At 35.4% G+C, this 16,926-nt stretch overlaps 1 protein-coding gene across 4 annotated transcripts in view; it reads right to left on the bottom strand.

Annotated features, from left to right (window-relative positions):
* CDK13 (cyclin dependent kinase 13) overlaps nucleotides 1-16,926 on the bottom strand; it is a 122,109-nt gene that overhangs the window by 14,410 nt on the left and 90,773 nt on the right. For all 4 annotated transcript variants that reach the window (XM_019958980.2, XM_019958979.2, XM_070787280.1 and 1 more), the window contains exons 8-9: nucleotides 6,986-7,087; nucleotides 6,816-6,893 (exon numbers count right to left, since the gene is read on the bottom strand). In XM_019958980.2, the coding sequence (XP_019814539.2) occupies nucleotides 6,816-6,893; nucleotides 6,986-7,087 (180 nt within the window). The remainder of the gene's footprint in view (nucleotides 1-6,815; nucleotides 6,894-6,985; nucleotides 7,088-16,926) is intronic.

A 16,926-nucleotide genomic window follows, 5' to 3' on the forward strand; every position in this document is an offset into this window, starting at 1 on the left:
AAATATCTGAGATCTGTTATGGGAATCTATTTTGATCTGATTTATCTATTCTGATGTCAATATCACATGAAAGCTTTACATTTTTCTTAAGACAACCCCCCCTATGTACTCATTCCTCTAATTATCCTTTTCAGGATTTCCATACAGATGAATTGTAGAATCAATACCGTCACATTTCAAAAGAGAATCCTGTTGGGATTCAACACAGCTGCTCTGGATTAAAGAACTGTGATGTTTACAAAGCTTAATGTTTCAATTTTTATATTTCCTTTGGTTTTATACATGCATATCTCATTTTATTACACTTTACATTTTTTTATTTAAACAAATTTCAAGTTTGTGATAAGCTTGTGTCAGCAAGTCTACTGACACCATTTTTCCAACAGCATTTACTCACTTCATGTCTCTGCAATCACATTCTGGTAATTCTCACAGTATCTCAAATCCTCCTTCACAAGAAGTTCACAACTTGCTCAAGGCTCAAACGATGGTAGGCACTTTTAGCAATATAGTATTTTAAAATTAGGGCATATATACATAATACTATTGCATATCTAACAGACTATAGTGCAAATGTAACTTCATATGCATTGGGAAACCAAATAATCTGTGAGTCACTTTATTGTGATACTCACTTTATCGTGATAGTCTATAACCAAACCTGCAATAGCTCCAAAGTTTACTTGTATAAAGGTTTTCAATTAGATCTTGTGTTTCTTTTTATGGGGTTTAGTGTCATTTTTTGAATTTGTTCCTATCCCTATTATATTTCCTAAGCAATAATTAGAAGAGTTTTGTTAAAGGAAATGGTCAAAATGTGGCAAAAATTTTTTTAGAATGCCATCTGAGATCCTACGGTGCCTAATAGTTTTTTTAAACAGTTGTTTATTTGAGGCTTTCCAGGTCTATTATCATCACCTATAATCTGAATACATCTGTTATTTTTTCAAATATGTATTCTTCTTTATCATTATGATATGCTACATTATGTGGTAATTTCCAAAAAATGTTAAAATGCTAATGATGCTACACAATATTTGGTAATTTTTTGGTTTCTAATTTTAATGAGAGTACGTTATTGTTTACCAGTGGGAAGAATGAGAACTTCTGGTTTGAGAAATACAACACATGGTAAAGATAGTAACAGAGAGATACAAATTCACACATACCTCCTGCTAAGCATTAATTTATTCCTTTTTACTTTGGGTTTAATTGTTGTGACTTTCAAATTTCAAAAGAATGCTTCTTTAGTTCTATCAGTTTGATTTTTAGAAACTCTATTGTAGCCATCATCTGCATTTTTTGACTTGGGTTACTAATACCATGAATTATATTAAGAGATCTTCTAATACCTAGTCATCCATACATTCAAAGGAACTTCCCTGGTGGCTCAGATGGTAAAAGCATCTGCCTACAATGCGGGAGACTTGGGTTTGATCACTGGGTTGGGAAGATCCCCTGGAGAAGGAAATGGCAGCCTACTCCAGTATTGTTGCCTGGAAAATCCCATGGACAGAGGAGCCTGGCAGGCTGCAGTCCATGGGTCGCAAAGAGTCAGACACGACTGAGCAACTTCACTTTCACTTTCAATCAAAGTACAAGTTTTTAGCGTAATGCTGTATTCTACTTTTTAATTGGTCTACACCAGCAGTTTGCAAAAATGGGGTTCCCTAGACCCTTCAGGTGTCTGGTAGATCAAAGATACTTTTAAAACATTATTTACACTTTTCAATGTGTTGACTTTGCACTGATAGTATTAAGCCAATGGTATAAAACACTGGCACTTTAGCATGACTTGAGCCAGAGATGCCAGACTATTAGAAGTACATACTCATCAATACCACTTGATGGGGTGGGGAGGGTTGTCACTCAAGAATGCACTTGTTGAAGCAGGAAAAATTATTGTTATTAAATCCTTATACTTGAGTATGTATCTTATTAATATTCTTAGTAATGAAAGAGAAGATACTCATAAAGCACTTCTGCTGCACAAAAAAGTGACGATCTCTTAAGAAGCACTTGTACAATAATTGAGTTGCAACCTGCTGCTTTTCTCATGAGCCACCATTTTTACCTACAAAAAGAACTATCAATCTATGGTCACTGACTTGGGTATCTGCCAGACATTTTCTTATACAGGAATGAAGTCAGCTTGTTACTTCAAGGAAGACAACTGCAGTGTTGTCAATTATAAAATTCAAGTTTTCAGGAGAAAAGTCAAGAATACTGAAAGACTTACGTCTGCACTGTAAACTTAAAAGCTTCAAAATAAATACCTAAAGGCTTTTCTAATGAGATTAGTGTCATAACAAGAACTATAAAATGAAATGTTACATTTAGAAGATCTGCTCAATTCAGTGATCCAATATAGATTAAGTGACCCACACATAATGTTACAAAATCATCACGGGTAAAAGACCTATTCAGAGTGTAAGATACACCAATCTGTGGTTACAGACTGAATATTTAAATAACCTGCTTTAAAAAAAAACTGCCACTCACTGCAGTTTCAAGGAAGAATGAATATGTACACTTATTTGAAAAGACTACTGAAAACATCATATCACAGATGTTTATCCATATGTTTATTAAGCCAAACATGCAAAATTTATAAAAATGTAAAAACAATCTTATTCATTTCACCATTTATCTTAGTTTGGAAAAATATAAACTTTTTACAATTAAAATATTATGCTAACATATTGTTTTAAAAAGAATTAATAAATATTTTTAATTCTCAGTTTTAAATTTCAATACATTCCATCAACATAAACAAGCTCCTGGGATTTTTCACAATGTCTAACAGTGTAAAGAAGTTCTGAGACCAAAAAGATTAAGAAGTACAAGTCTACAGAATTCTTTATGCTACTGATTTATAAAAGTACACATGCTTCACTTTTTAAAATATGCAAATGTTCCCTCATTTCCAATATTCTGGAACAACCAAAGCCTATGCCTTTAAAGTTTTAAAAATTTTACCTGTGTGACCTGAGGCTTTGTGTATGTGTAGGGCAGGAGAGAGGGTAGATTCTTTTCATTCCAAATCTACTTTCTTCCATGATTAGTTTTTTATTCCCTAAGCAATATACATTGTGTGATATAAGGTTCTTTCACTGGCTGCCAGAACACCTAAGAGTTAAAAGTGTGACTCTCATGTAGAAACATTTTTGCCCTCGTTTATCCCTTTTTTGTCCCCACCTATGTTTTTCACTCTCTTTGCCATTACTTTTCAATTCAAGCCACTTATCACAGAATTTTTGTAATCTGCCTAAAACATTTTCTGGAATCAGGTGAAGTACAAATAACTTGACCACTACAGTGTAAAGCTTTTTAAGACAGATTCTGATTAGTATTACTATCCTTAATACATTTATATGTATTTGTTCAATGCAGACCCCAGAACTCATCATTCCTGAGGCTTCAGACTGGGGAAACATTCCAACATTACTGCAAGTAAGATAAGGGAACGAGTATGTATTAGCAAACTTACATTTATTTAATTTTTATAATCCTAAGCATATTTGTCCTGTTTTACTTGTGAAGAAAGAAACTTACAGATTATGGAACTTACCCTAAGTCACAAGAGCAGGAAGTAGCTGAGATGGCATTAGCACCAAGGATTGCATCATTCCAAAGCCCACCCCTTTCAATATATTCTGCTGCCTTCTTCAAATCAAGGAGACATGTCTCTTTTACCAGAAATGTCCCCTTTTCTTCATGTTTTAAAAATAATTAATGCTATAAAATCAAACTTGAAGCATTTTTTCATAATATAAATATTTGATATCTTACCAAAACCTAAAGACATTTTGAAATACATAAAGTAGAAAATAGTCCCCTCCCTAACCCCCTCACAAGCCCATGTTCAGATTAACAGATCCAGACTCTTCTGATATGTTTAATTTGTCTCCTGTATATGGGATCAAACCAATCACAGTTTCTGTAAAATTTATCTTCTCGTGTGACAATGTTGCATCTCCATGTCAGGATCTCCAGATCTACTACCTCCTTTTTAATAACTGCAAAGTATGCCACTAACGGAATGAACTTTCTGTTTCCCATTAATTGACCTAACATGTTCACAAGATAATCCAAACACACTCACGTCTGAAGATCATGACTTCTCTGTTGACTCAAATCTCTACTCAAATGATACCTCATGAAATTTTCTCTGGTACCATATACACACTACCTTCTATTGCTTTCTACCCCCTTACACTTATCACCACCTGATACATTTTATTCTTTGTTTTCTTTCTGTCTCCCCCAACAAGAAAGCAGAAAAGGATGTGTGCCAGTTACTAGGCACTGGAGATACAATCCCCACCTCTGCTGTATCAGTACCTAGTAACTGGTACATAATCAGCACTCAATAAATACTGTTGAATTAACTCCTTGATTTGAAATGTCCTCTGTATTATATTTTAAGGTCCATATGAACTTTCTTTACTTCTGAATTTACCATATAATTCCACTGATTCATCTATGGTATCTTGTGCCAGCACAAAATAGTTTTAGTTACTAAAATTTGGTTTTAACATATGATATGCCAAATTGTCCCTCTTTTTAAAAAAATTTTCCTGTTACTTTCAGGTTCATCCCTCCAGATAAAATCAATCAGTATTCAAAAAACATCCTCTGAAATTCTCATTAGGACTATAATGACTACTAGAGGATGAACTGCCATCTTAAAAAAAAAAAAAAGGAAAGCTTCCTAGCCAAAAATAAGATATGCCTCTCCAACACTTACTCAAATCTTCTTTAACATTGTAGGTGAAACTGGTTAATATTTGTAAATAATCTTTAAAAGCTATTTCTTTTAAGCTATTTCTTTCAGAATATATGTATTAGTATATATACCTCTATTGAGTTCACTTTTCTAATACTACCAGTTAACTTATCAGTGCCTCTAAAACACTCTTAAAATAATAATACCACAAGTTAACTTTTTCTAATTCTTATCTTTGCTTCTAGTATTTTACCACTAAACATGATTTATTCAATTTGTGATACATACTTTTATCACAGTAAAAAAATATGCCTCTATACTTAATTAGGAGTTTATAATTTCAGCAAATGTCTATTCAACAGCTATTAAGATAAACACACTATTTTTTGTCTGTTAAAATGATGAATTATAATAAAGGAATACCTAAAGATAAAACATTCTTGTATTTTTAGGATGACCCTACTTGACTCTGTAATTTTTAATAAAACATTAGATACCACAGGCTAATCAGTTCTTTTAGAATTTTTATATTAATGTCCTGTAGAAATTACTCAGACTTTCTTCATTAATTTTTGGTGTTTGTGTCATAGTAACTAAAAGCTCCAGGAAGTTTTATTTCCCACATAGTATAGAGAATGAATAGCTTCTAAGACAAAACTACTTAGATTCAAATCTCAATTTTGCCACTTGCTAGTTTAGTTGTATGACTTTGAACAAATTCTTCACCTCTATAAAGTTCAGTTTTCTTAATTATAAAGACAAGACACAACTGAAGTAATTCAGGTGAATTCTTAGAACAATATTTGCATCATGTATAAACTAAATAAATAGCAACATCATTGATAGAAGCCTAGTATGCAATCCAATTAGGAACAATATTTGGCTAATAGAAAAAAATGGGTTAGAAGAAATCACTACCAAAAGAAAAAGAAAGGTACACAGATACATGATTTAAACATTTTATTTTAACTAAAAACATATAAATGTATATTTCCCAATGTTCTGACACAGAGCCATGGCCTTCTCTTTTAAGAGAGGATTCACTGAATGGGGTTCTACATTAGCTTTCTTGCACAAACCACAGCCATAACATATCATCAAGAATTCTAAGCCATCTGATTATTGAATTATTCTAAATTTGTAAGACTTTTCTTTCTTATAGTACCCTGCACATACCTAAATAATTTAATAGCAATGTTGTTAAGTCTTTGCAAAGCACATCTGTCCATAATTGAACAACATATGTACAATAATAGAATATTTGTATACAAAACTGGAAACAACTCCCTCTTGGTCATTGTACTCTTCAACTGCTGGAATAAATACATAGTCTTAAGAAGAGAGTGTTAAGCTACTAACTGCAAATATTCAGTGCGCTATGTTATCAAGCTAGTAGTATTTACAGATGGAATGGAGAGCACTAATGAGTCCACTAAGTCTGCTAAAGGGAAAACTGATAGTATATGGGTATTTTTGTGTCTCATACTAATCTTTCCTAAAAATTCTCAGCCATATTTTCAAACACTCATCCAAATCTTACAAGTTGCGAATTAATATTACTATAAATAAGAAAACCAAAGCTGTTTTTTTTTTAATTTATTTAAAATATTAGATGAAGAGAAAGATGACTACCCTATGACCAAGGTCCTACAATAGGCTTCAAATAATGAAGACATATGCTAGTGAGTACATGAATGTATTTCAGTGTGTGCATACATATACAGATACATATAAACATGTATGCATATACGTATATAAAAGAGTATTTCTTTCTAATATCCCCAAACATTAATTCTTCCATATGCCACACTCTGAAAAACAGAATCTACCATTCATTCTCTCCTCCTTCATATTTACTCCTCCTTCCCAGTCTTATTTTTAGGGCCTCGAACATGTTAATTTAACCACAAAACATTTATGGACTTTAAGATCCTTAATTTTACTAGAACAATCATCAGAGTGCCTGTAACATAGTCTCTCCTCCTTTCAGCACTCACTTATCTTTAAATAGAAACGTGATGTTTGCCTAGAAACATAAGCCTGAAAATTTTTTAATTTCCTACAGATATTACAATCACAAGCTTACCTTATTAATTCTAGTTGTGCAAGCTCCTGATTTGCTTGAAATATAGGTTTTTTAGTGAAGAGTTCACCAAGGATACATCTAACAGGAAAAAACAACCATGATTATCAAAAGGTATGATTTCACTTAATTATCAAAAGTTTCAAATTAATTATTCAGGAAATCTATCTTACCCACAGCTCCACACATCGATAGCTGGTGTATACCTTTCTTCTCCCAGCAGCAGTTCAGGTGGACGGTACCACAAAGTGATGACTTTGTTTGTATATGGCCGACTAAAAAACAGAGAAAGCACTCTTTAGACTTAATATGTGTTAGAATAAGAGAAATTCTCTTTGTTGGTGCTGCTGTTTACTCATTAAGTTGTGTCCAGCTCTTGCAACCCCATGGACTGGAGACGGCCAGGCTCCTCTGTCCATGGAATTCTCCAAGCAAGAATACTGGAGTTGCCATTTCCTTCTCCAGGGAATCTTCTCAGTCTCTTCCCAAGGATCGAGCCTGCAATTCCTACATTAACAGGTGGATTCTTTACCACTGGACCACCAGGGAAGCCCCTGAAATTCTCTTAAGAAATATTATTTGGCCAATCAAAACCATCCTACAATCCTAACTAAAACCATTTTCATCTGCCTGCGTACATGCTATGACATCTAACATAGGATCATAAAATAGATCCGAAAGCAATGTAATTAACTGAAAAATTCAGTCAAGTATTAAAAAAAAAAGTCACCTTGTTTTAACTGTAATATGGTCAAAGAAAGATCTATATATCAACATAACTGTTGGCAGATTGATCTTCATCAAATCTGGCAAATTACTAATGTGTGGCAAGATACAGTTCAAACTGTAACCACCTAACAAAGTTTTCAACTGGGCATACTTTCCATTGACAATATTTTATTTATTTTAACCCATTTTGGTATGTGAATAGAAAGTACAGACAGGTAAACTGTAGTTGAGTTCAGTTCAGTCGGTCAGTCATGTCCAACTCTTTATGACCACACCGACTACAGCACACCAAGCTTCCCTGTCCATCACCAACTCCTGGAGTTTGCTCAAACCCATGTCCATTGAGTCGGTGATGCCATCCAACCATTTCATCCTCTGTCGTCCCCTTCTCCTCCTGCCTTCAATCTTTCCCAGCATCAGGGTCTTTTCCAATAAGTCAGTACTTTACATCAAGTGGCCAGAGTACTGGAGTTTCAGCTTCGGCATCAGTCCTTCCAATGAATATTCAGGACTGATTTCCTTTAGGATGGACTGGTTGGATCTCCTTGCAGTCCAAGTGACTCTCAAGAGCCTTCTCCAACACCACAATTCAAAAGCATCAATTCTTCAGCACTCAGCTTTGTTTATGATCCAACTCATACATCCATACATGACTACTAGAAAAACCATAGCTTTGACTGGGTGGACCATTATTGGCAAAGCATTTATAATATGCTGTCTAGGTTTCTCAGATTTTCTACCAAGGAACAAGTGTCTTTTAAAATTTCATGGCTGCAGTCACCATCTGCAGTGATTTTGGAGCCCAAGAAAACAAAGTCTCTCACTGCATCCACTGTTTCCCCATCTATTTGCCATGAAGTGATGGCACCAGATACCGTGATCTTAGTTTTTTGAATATGGAGTTTAAAGCCAACTTTTTCACTCTTTCGCTTTCATCAAGAGGCTCTTTAGTTCATCTTCGCTTTCTGCCATAAGAGCAGTGTCATCTACGTATCTGAGGTTATTGATATTTCTCCCAGCAATCTTGATTCCAGCTTGTTGCTTCATCCAGGCCAGCATTTCACATGATGTACTCTGCATATAATTTAAATAAAACAGGGGACATATACATCCTTGATGTAATTCTTTCTCAGTTCACAACCAGTCTGTTGTTCCATGTCCGGTTCTAACTGGTGCTTCTTGACCTGCATACAGATTTCTCAGGAGGTAGGTCAGGTGGTCTGGTATTCCCACCTCTTTAAGAATTTTCCATAGTTTGTTGGATCCACACAGTCAAAGGCTTTGGCATAGTCAAATAAAGCAGAAGTAGATGTTTTTCTGGAACTCTCTTGCTTTTTCTATGATCCAATGGATATTGGCAATTTGATCTCTGGTTCCTCTGCCTTTTCTAAATCCAGTTTGAACATCTGGAAGTTACGGTTCATGTACTGTTGAAGCCTGGCTTGGAGAATTTTGAGCATTACTTCACTAGTGTGTGAAATGAGCGTCATTGTGCAGTAGTTTGAACATTCTTTGGCACTGCCCTTCTTTGGGATTGGAATGAAAACTGACCTTTTCCAGTCCTGCAGCCACTGCTGAGTTTTCCAAATTTGCTGGCATGTTGAGTGCAGCACTTTCATGGCATCATCTTTTAGTATTTGAAATAGCTCAACTGGAATTCCATCACCTCCACTAGCTTTGTTCGTAGTGATGCTTCCTAAGGCCCACTTGACTTCACATTCCAGGATATCTGGTTCTAGGTGAGTGATCACACCATCGTGGTTATCTGGGTCATTTCTGTGTATTCCTGCCACCTGTTCTTAATCTCTTCTGCTTCTGTTAGGTCCATACAATTTCTGTCCTCTACTGTGCTCATCTTTGCAAGAAATGTTCCCTTGGGATCTCTAGTTTTCTTGAAGAGATATCTAGTCTTTCCCATTCTATTGTTTTCCTCTATTTCTTTGCACTGATCACTGAGGAAGGCTTTCTTATCTGTCCTTGCTATTCTTTGGAACTCTGCATTCAGATGGGTTTATCTTTCCTTTTCTCTTTTGCCTTTAGCATCTCTTCTTTTCACAGCTATTTGTAAGGCCTCTTCAGACAACCGTTTTGCCATTTTGCATTTCTTTTTTGGGGGGATGATCTTGATCACTGTTCTCCTGTACAATGTCACGAACCTCCAGTTCTTCAGGCTCTCTATCAAATCTAATCCCTTGAATCTATCTGTCACTTCCACTGTATAATGGTAAGGGATTTGATTTAGATTATACCTGAATGGTCTAATGGTTTTCCCTACTTTCTTCAATTTATGTATGAATTTGGCAATAAGGAGTTCATGATCTCAGCTACAGTCAGCTCCTCGTCTTGTTTTTGCTGACTGTACAGAGCTTCTCCATCTTCGGCTGCAAAGAATATAATCAATCTGATTTCAGTATTGACAATCTGCTGATGTCCATGTGTAGAGTCGTCTCTTGTATTGTTGGTAAGGGGTGTTCTCCTATGACCAGTGTGTTCTCTTGGCAAAACTCTGTTAGCCTTTGCTCTGTTTCATTTTGTACTCCAAGGCTAAACCTGCCTGTTAACTCCAGGTATCTCTTGACTTCCTACTTTTGCATTCCAGTCCCCTATGATGAAAAAAACATCTTTTTTGGGTGTTAGTTCTAGAAGGTCTTGTAGGTCTTCAAAAACTGTTCAACTTCAGCTTATTCGGCATTAGTGGTTGGAGCATACACTTGGATTACTGTGACACTGAATGGCTTGCTTTGGAAATGAAGAGACATCATTCTGTCATTTTTGAGACTGCACCCAAGTACTGCATTTCAGACTCTTGTTGACTATGAGGGCTACTCCATTTATTCTAAGGGATGCTTGACCACAGTAGTAGATATAATGGTTATCTGAATTAAATTTGCCCACTCCGGTCCATTTTAGTTCATGATTCCTAAAATGTAGATGTTCACTCTTGCCATCTCCTGTTTGACCACTTCCCAATTTACCTTGATTCATGGACCTAATGTTCCAGGGTTCCTATGCAATATTGCTCTTTACAGCATCGGACTTTACTTCCATCACCAGTCACATCCACAACTGGGTGTTGTTTTTGCTTTGGCTCTACTTCTTCATTCTTTCTAGAGTCATTTCTCTACTCTTCTCCCGTAGCTTACTGGGCACCTACTGACCTGGGGCTCTTCATCTTTCAGTGTCATATCTTTTTGCCTTTTCATACTGTTCATGGGGTTCTCAAGGCAAGAATACTGAAGTGGTTTGCTATTGCCTTCACCAGTGAACCACATTTTGTGAGAAGTCTCTTGCTATGACCCATCCGTCTTGGGTGGCCCTACACAGCATGGCACATAGTTTCATTGAGTTAGACAAGGCTATGGTCCATAAGATCAGTTTGGTCAGTTTTCTGTGATTTTGATTTTCATTGTCTGCCCTCTGATGGATAAGGATAAGAGGCTTATGGAAGCTTCCTGATGGGAGAGACTGACTGCAGGGGAAACTGGGTCTTGTTCTGATGCCTGGGACCATACTCAGTAAATATTTAATCCAATTTTCTGTTGATAGGCGGGGCTGTGTTCTCTCTCCAAATCAGGTTTATTCTGTAAAGAACCACTGGCAATAGGTGAGAGACTTTTATCATCTTCTAACAATGAACACATATATATGTGTCTTCATACACATACACATATATCATATACATCTTTAGATCAATTCTAAACTTCTCTTTCTTTCCAGATAGCCTCCAAATCACAAGAACACAAAAGCTATATCAGGAAATTCCCCAGAACGGCTGTATTCCAAGCCAGGCCACCTGAGGTTGGCTTAAACTTGGACCAGTTTGGGAAAGGATAAAAAGGAGCATGTAATTTACAAAGCAATTCCCTCTTGCCATCTTGTAGGTCTGAAGTTCCAAGCAGCCTGCTTCCACACAGCCAAATTTCTCCAAATAATTTAAACACTTATACTATAAGGCATTGATCTAGACATCACAGCATTACCACAGTTAGGACTATAAAGCCAGGAAAACAGAATACTTGACCTTGTGAAAACAGAGAAGATAGTCTGTTTTCAACAGCCAACAAGCATTAGATTTTTCTAACATTACTAAATTATTTTCCTTAGTGATTTTTGCTTGTTTTTACTAGCATCACTTCGTATAATAAGGAAGTCTCTTAAACTCTAGATATTCTAATTAAGCTGGATTTAACCATTTAAAAATATGTTCACCTCTTGATGTCCTACCTCCTTTTAAATTTGAAGTGCCTTCCCATTTTACTCGCACTCAAACCTATACCTCCTTTAAAACACAGTGAAAGATCCGTCTCCATAAGGTCTAATCTCGTTTTAACAAGAGACTTATTCTTAAAGAGAGATTCATTTTCATATTCTTAAACTTACACCATACTTACCATTGTATTGAACTATTTTGTTTTCTCTATGTTCCAAGAAAGTCAAAAGGCCTCAGAGACCATTCTTTATTATGAACCCCACAAACTAAGCCCAGAACGGTGCTGGACATAGGGAAGACCTTTTAATGTATATGGCCCCAACTTTAGGTGACATACAAGAATTAGCTGGTGGCAGAGGGGAGGCAAAGTATTAGAAAAATATGATAAGTAGTTTTCTAAAACATTTCAAGGGTCTGTGAGCATATGAAACCTGTGGTCTTGTTATTAAGGTACAACTAGTCTCAAGAAAAATGTTTAATTAAAATGGCCAAGTAAATAGTTAACCTTTAATCTTTTCATGTTTAGAAATGTTTTTATATTTAAAAAAATAAAAGGGTGAAATATGTGGAAAGATTATACAAATTAAGGTTAGTAAAGTTCATATTTAAATGAAAGATTATTTTACATAGTTTAAAAAGAAACAATAGATCCAAAATGGGTCTGTTACTTGTGTAAACCCCACACCAGCAAACCAAGACTTAATATCTAACCTAATTGCAGGTTCAAGCCATCCCAGAAACTTCATCTTAATCAATCAGTCTGGAATTTCCTGGTCAGCACTAGTGAGGTAATCTATCACATAGACAACCCCACCATCCCTTAAAGGAAAACAACCTTGCTACAACCAATCTGCTTTCTGCTAGTATAACTTCCTTGTCCCTACCCCCTCTGCCTTTAAAAATCTTCCATTTTGTATAGATCTTTGGAGCTCCTTTCTACTTGCTAGATGGGATGCTGCCTGATTCATCAAGTGCTTAATAAGCCAACTAGATCTTCAAATTTACTCAGTTGAATTTTGCTTTTTAACAATACTATATAACAAGTTCTAGGCAACATTCAGAAACAGTCATCTTTAGCAGTTAAAATTAGAGTAGTTCACTTTTTTATTAACTCATCAAAATCAGAAGTGAAAATATTTATTTTCACTTGAAAAATATTTACATACTCAAAAATGATTAACAGAGACTAGTGGAATATACTTCCAGGTACATAGCAAAAGAATTTAATGTATACCAATTAGCAGCTTTTCCAAATATATCCAAATATTTAGTTGCTGTCAAAAGAAAAATTACAACTATGTAAATACTGGAAACATTTAACTGTAATATCTGACATAGAAAGTTCAATTTTAAAACACTAGTATAATCTATATTGTGAAAATTCTTTCTTCATGAAGTAAATATTGAAACTGATGTATACATTTTATAAAACAAAGTACCATCCGCATTTCTCTTTACATTCAATTAAGTATCAACAGAACAGAGATCAAAGGTTATCAGTAGTAGATTCCAACACTGCCCTTAAGACTGGGGACCTCAGGGGCCTTTTGATGTGGTTATGGTCTTCCCGACCCTACTGCCCCACAAGCGTCACTGTACTTCTAACAGAGCCAAGTACTGCCCTAACGGTGTATCCCCAGGCTGGCAGGCAGCTCGGTCTTCTGTCTGGTCTAAACAGGTAAAAGCTAAGGCAGATGATCAGAGCAAGATTTTAGGCCCTTGATGTGTTTAGAGATCCTGGATAATCCAAGTAAAATTCACAAACCATAGTTGATAACTTTGTTAAAGATACTCTTAAAAAATGAAAAAAGAAATCGCATAAAGGGAAATAACTAAATAAGCTCTAAAATACTTCACTTTTCCAACAATACATCAAGTCTACACTTAATTCTTTTAGAGCATCACTTATATGAGGAAAACATGGAAAGAGTTCAGCTAAGTAAATTCACTGTATGACCAAATGTCATGTATCCTTCAGAATCTACTACATAAACACTTACCAAAATTACAAAAGAAATCTGGGACCTATTTCTAATACTAACCCTGCTTCTAAAGTCAAAAACCCAGGAGTCCTCTTTGATTCTCTTCTCCGTCAAATCTCATATCTAATGTATCAACAACTCTGTCAACTCTACAACCGAATAGATCCTAAATCCAACCATTTCCCACAATTTCAAGGAAATCTGAGTCACTACTCACTTTGAGTATGAGCCACTATTATCTTTTCTCTGGTACTCCTACAACAGTCTCTTAACTAGTTTCCCTGCCTCCATTTCTAGCCTTCTTCCCCCATTTTTATGGTTTTTAAGCATAAAACCAGGTCATATCAGTCAGCTGCTTAAACTGTCCAGTGATTTTCCATGGTAATTAAATAAAATTTAAACTTTATCTCCAGTGATAAGACTGTAACCTGGAGTACCTGTTACACTGGGAAACATCTTGGCCCCTTAACTTTGCAAGTCTGTTTCCAGGCCTTGCAGGTGCTGAGTTCCTTCTATTTGGAATGTTATCTGCCTAGATCTTCATTACGTTCTTCTCTTCTCATCCCTCTGGTCTTAGCTCATTTTTACTTCACAAAGAGTTCTATCCTACTATTTTAGCTAAAATTACCCTAGCACCCCCCACCCACCGCCACCCGCCACGCTCACAACGACCCTTCAGAAACTATTTTATTTGCTTTTTAGTATTTAGTACTTTAAATTCTTTCTTCTACCCAATAGGTTCGTGGTCTACCTTCTTTCATGATCGTGTAAATGAGACCAGGGACTTGGTCAATCTTCTTTATCTCTTAATACGCAGCCAACAGGTATTACCTGGGTCAGTGTTTGGCATATAGTAAGTACTTATTAATATTCTTAATCAACTGACTTATGCCATAACTATCAATATATAACAATAAACACAATCTTTTCTTCATGCCCTTTTCCCATTCCCTTCTAATTTTATCCCACTTTCCTCCTTTTGATATTTTCTTAGAAAAATAAATTTCTGTATCATAAGATTGCTACAGAAAAATATAAGTAATTTTTTTTCCAATTGCTGTCATCTTAGGATCACTTGCACATTATAACACATGCAAATTTAGAAGTCCTATAAATACCTATGTCTTAACATAAAAGGAAATTTATTATCTTGTAAACCTGCTTCCCATTTCCTGTCTCAGCAAACAGCATCACAGTTTATGGCAGAGACTACAAAGCTGTTTCCTAAAATCTGTTCTTCCTTTCTTTGACGGGAGCTGCCCACCTACACTACATCTCTCATCCTCACTGCAGTTAAGTATGGCCTTGTGCCCAAGTTCTTGCCAAAGGAAAGTGAACACAGGTACCATTTCTAGCTTGGCTCACAACACCACTCCTTTCTCTTTTCTAGCTTCAAGCTGACAGACATGGTGACCAACTTGGAAGGCATGTGAAGAAAGACAGCAAATCTTCCAATCTGGATCCTTAAATGACTGTGTGAAGCAGAGTCAACATTTCCTCTAATAATATGGTAAATTACTCTCAATTTTGCATCAAGGTAAAGTAACAACTATTCCAGATTATTGAGAAATACAAACTTTTTATTCTTTAAGCCACTGAATTCTGAGGTTCTCTTTGTTATAAATTTAGTTTACCCTAATTAATAAGTCATTTATTCAGTTCCTTAAGCAGAAATCTTACCATAGGGGTAAAGGCAGGAATATGTCTACCAACATGTCAACCATCAAATTCTAACAATTCTGTATCTTATGATGAAATTCATCTCCATCTTTACAACAGCTATGCCCATTGCCTAGTTTAGCTATGATTATCCTACCGAGGTTTATTCAATAGCTTTATAACTGATTGCCCTTGCTTACAGGCTTACAAGGTCAATTTACTTTCCAAAGTACAGCCAAAGTGATAATATAAAATAAAATGCTGATGTTTACACCTTCAATACACACTGCTGTCTCCAGGAGAATATCCACATGAGACCTATAAAATTACTTGGTTTTTGCTCTGACTACACTTGACTATCATTTCCCTGAGAAGGCTGAGCAAATGCTTATTTCTAGAACTAGGAGACAGAGCCAGGGAGAGAAGAGAACTGGCAAAAGAACTTTAAAAAAGACAGGGATGTTTTAATTATGTTTTAAATGTTTTAATAAACATTGAAGTAAGTTTTTAAATATATTTTTAAAGTTAATACTCTCCCTCCCTCTGGGTCGTCCCAGTGCACCAGCCCCAAGCATCCATGCATCGAACCTGGACTGGCGACTCGTTTCATACATGATATTATACATGTTTCAAGGGGGGAGGGAGGAGGGAGGAGGGTTCAGGATGGGGAACGCGGGTATACCTGTGGCGGATTCATTTCAATATTTGGCAAAACTAATACAATATTGTAAAGTTTAAAAATAAAATAAAATAAAAAAAAAATAAAGTTAATACTGACCAGAGACAACAAAAATGACTTTTTATTAAAGTCAAAGAAAAACTTATGATAATTTACACAAAACTTTCACAAAATTGTGTCATGCCTCAGTTTTATCTTAGTGCTTAATGAGGAAAAAGCAAACACAGAAGTATGCAGACAGGACTCTAATATAAAAGAAAACTCAAAGGTAAATGGAATTAGCAGTGAATAAGACCAATCTTGAATTACCCAATGTAATAATCATTTATAGTGTTATCAAGAGAATATTTCATTATATGATTAGGATACTGTGTTTACAAATGTAAAAACAAAAGTATAAGACACTGAAACTGTTTTGAAACTAGGACATTTAAATTCCAAGAAAGCTAAAATACTGATGTAATAATGAAAATAGATCATCCAAAGTTAAGACAAATAAATGAAAATCCAGAGTCCTCAAAACTAAACATTTAGAACTTGGTCTACTGGTTTGGCTACTCACAATCAACATCCTAAAGATGGTTTTGTTTAGATCACAAAGAGAAAACACAAACTGAAGTGACACCATACATCTGACGATTTTTTTTTGCTTCATGGACTAAAAAAATTGTGGTATTGACATGTCTACCCAGTCTTTTCACACACACACAGAAAAAAACAAATTCACCCCTACTAAAAAAGAAACAACATTGAAAAATATACAGTGAGGTTCTTAGTATTACAGAATAAATTAATACTTAAAACAATCCTAAAAATAAAAAAAAGAATTTTTTCATTCCAATTTATTCCCACAAT

This window comes from Bos indicus, chromosome 4, assembly GCF_029378745.1.
Source record: "Bos indicus isolate NIAB-ARS_2022 breed Sahiwal x Tharparkar chromosome 4, NIAB-ARS_B.indTharparkar_mat_pri_1.0, whole genome shotgun sequence".
NCBI lineage: Eukaryota > Metazoa > Chordata > Mammalia > Artiodactyla > Bovidae > Bos > Bos indicus.